Source organism: Aplysia californica, unplaced genomic scaffold (assembly GCF_000002075.1).
Source record: "Aplysia californica isolate F4 #8 unplaced genomic scaffold, AplCal3.0 scaffold01634, whole genome shotgun sequence".
Lineage (NCBI taxonomy): Eukaryota > Metazoa > Mollusca > Gastropoda > Aplysiida > Aplysiidae > Aplysia > Aplysia californica.
In genome coordinates, this window is record NW_004798904.1 from 33812 (window position 1) to 36377 (window position 2566).

The window sequence follows — 2566 nt, forward strand, 5'->3', positions numbered from 1 at the left end:
GATAGTACAAACATTACTTGGTCTCTTCCAGCATATTCACACAACTGACAGAGCATCCAAGGAAAGAAATTTCTGCAAGAAGACGAACATTTTCTTTATCAAAGCTTGTGCTGAGAAGTAAATAAATAAATATATTATCTCTCACTTCTACTCCAGACCCGTAGCCTCTGTACACAACTCAAACTTACGTTGCAATGACAAAGCCAGTACAATCAGAATGTTGGCATCTCATACCTCTTCCAAAGTTAACAAGAATAATACTTTTTTGTACATTTGAACCTAACCAAAGTTAGTAAAATTCATGTCTTTTAATCATATTCATACACCAACCCAGATTAGTGAAACAAAACATTTGAATATGTTAGTAGGATCCGATTGCTTGCTTTACACTTCCACACTATTATAAAAGCTAAAACAGCAAAATATAGGCCTATGCCTCCACCACACACAAAAAATAAATAAAAAATAAATAGAAAATAAAAAATGTAGAACAAATATTATAACACCCATTTTCACCAATGTTACAAGAATGAAAATATTATTTTACACTCATGCCTTTACCGCCTTTACTATAGCTACGAACCAAACAAAAAATAGCAATATTATTTTTTGGGGGTCATATTTCCAGCGCGGTTAGCAGATGAGTTTTTCATTCTCTGTTCCAAGAAAGTAATTTGAATTGTTTTGTTTTGTTTGTTTGGATGTTTTTTGTGTTAATTTCCTTTGTTTTGTTTTTTTCGTTTTTTTATCATTATCATAAAAACAAAAAAACAAAAACAAACAAACAAACAAACAACACTTTTATTCATTTGCTAGATCAAGCAGTGCCTCCTTTATACATGTTGCTTCCACCTCTACCAACGTTAGTAGACGAGTATTTCCGACATCTAAGCCTGAACCAGAGTTAATAAAACACACTATGCACCTCCCCTCCCCCCCCCCCCTCGGGACCCCCCTTTGCGTCCTCATCCACATACAATGACTGAGACAGCCTATCGGAATAAAGCAGTCCGCGAAACTGGGTATTGCGTGGTAAAGTCACGTGACACTTTCTTCGTATGGGGTACACAACAGTCTGTAAACACATTCACTGTTCAGTGAAAGGCTCTGCTGCAATTCATCACTTTTCGAATTGGTGCATGGAAGAATATTCCACTGAGCAACAGATATATTGTGCATTCTATGCAGCTGATAACGGGACGTGCATACGAAATGTTGTACATTCTATGCAACTGATGATAACGAGATGTGCATAAAAAATGTTGTACCTTCTATGCAACTGATAACGAGATGTGCATAACAGGCTGCAACAGCGTGGGCCCGTGTTAGACTGACGTGGCCGGTAGCTATGACTGGATAGCCAAAGGACTTGTTTTGAAGTCTTGTTAGGATTCACCGTCATTCTTACGAGCACTCGTAGCACTCATAATCATACAAACGCACAAATACACACATATACACATACAAACACACACATACAAACACACACACATGTAATTATATGTATACATATGAGCGAGAGAGTCAGATAGACACATTCGGACACTCCAACACCCCCCCCCCACACACACACACTCACACACACATACAAACACACACACACGCGCGCGCGCGCGGCGCGCTAGCACAGTGCTAAAACACACACCACACACGTACATAAACAAGTGTGTATGTATATTTAAAATTACGAAGAGACACCAGGGAATGTCAGAAGACTAACAGCAACTCCATTTGAAGAACCACTGGGTCTGTAAGTCGAGAAGTTCATCAAACTCACATAATAATACAATACATTCATTCAAGCTAAGCTTTTATTTTTGTTAAAATAAATATCACGGTTATTAGAAAATTATAAAAAATAAATAGCATTCGTATAGAGGAAATGTCCGCCCAACACAAGCTCTATGCGCTTTACGATCTATATTGTAATCCCAGCAGACCTGATAGCATCAAAACTGCCATGTTTGCTGGCGCAAAAGTATGTTTGTGCGTTTGTATGTATGCTTCCCAGGAAGTTGAGATTTTTTGTTTGTTTTAGTAGAGGTTTTGCGGTGCTCGCAGAAGCATACACGCAGTGCACACTGCCATGTTTACTGGCTCAAAAGCACAAACATACTGACAAGATCTTTCGCTGTCTATGGCCGGGTACCCATGTACACCTGGGTGGAGTGAGGAAAATTTGTGTAAAGCGCCTTTCCCAAGGACACACCATCGGGCCAGAGCCTCGAACCTCTGAACTCTGAACCCGCAACCCCACGGTTACGAGTTCCGTAACCTAACCACTAAAAAACCACCAAGAGCAGAACTGTCACCAGAATAACCAAGCCCAATAGAGCGACTGGGTTTCCCAAGATTCCTATGAAGTTGGCTTTGCTCATTGGTCTCGTCTTGAGCGGTGCGTAGATCCTGTCCCATTGTCCCACGATGGCCTTTCTCGCCCCTTGCCATTTGCCGGGACCGAACAGCCGGAACTGGTAGGGCGTGGAGGGGCCGAAGACTACGTGGAAGGCTAGAACTGGATCAGTGACGAACAGCTTCCCTAGAGGAGGAAAGGTTTTTTTTTTAG

General features: G+C 40.8%; 1 protein-coding gene across 1 annotated transcript in view; it reads right to left on the bottom strand.

The window, feature by feature from the left end:
* Positions 1 to 1618: 1618 nt before the first annotated feature.
* Positions 1619 to 2566, bottom strand: part of LOC101855163 (putative dimethylaniline monooxygenase [N-oxide-forming] 6) — a gene marked incomplete at its 5' end in the record, with an annotated part of 8369 nt that continues 7421 nt past the window's right edge. Inside the window, one exon of the mRNA XM_005113124.2 lies at positions 1619 to 2539. Coding sequence (XP_005113181.1) covers positions 2283 to 2539 — 257 coding nt within the window. The remainder of the gene's footprint in view (positions 2540 to 2566) is intronic.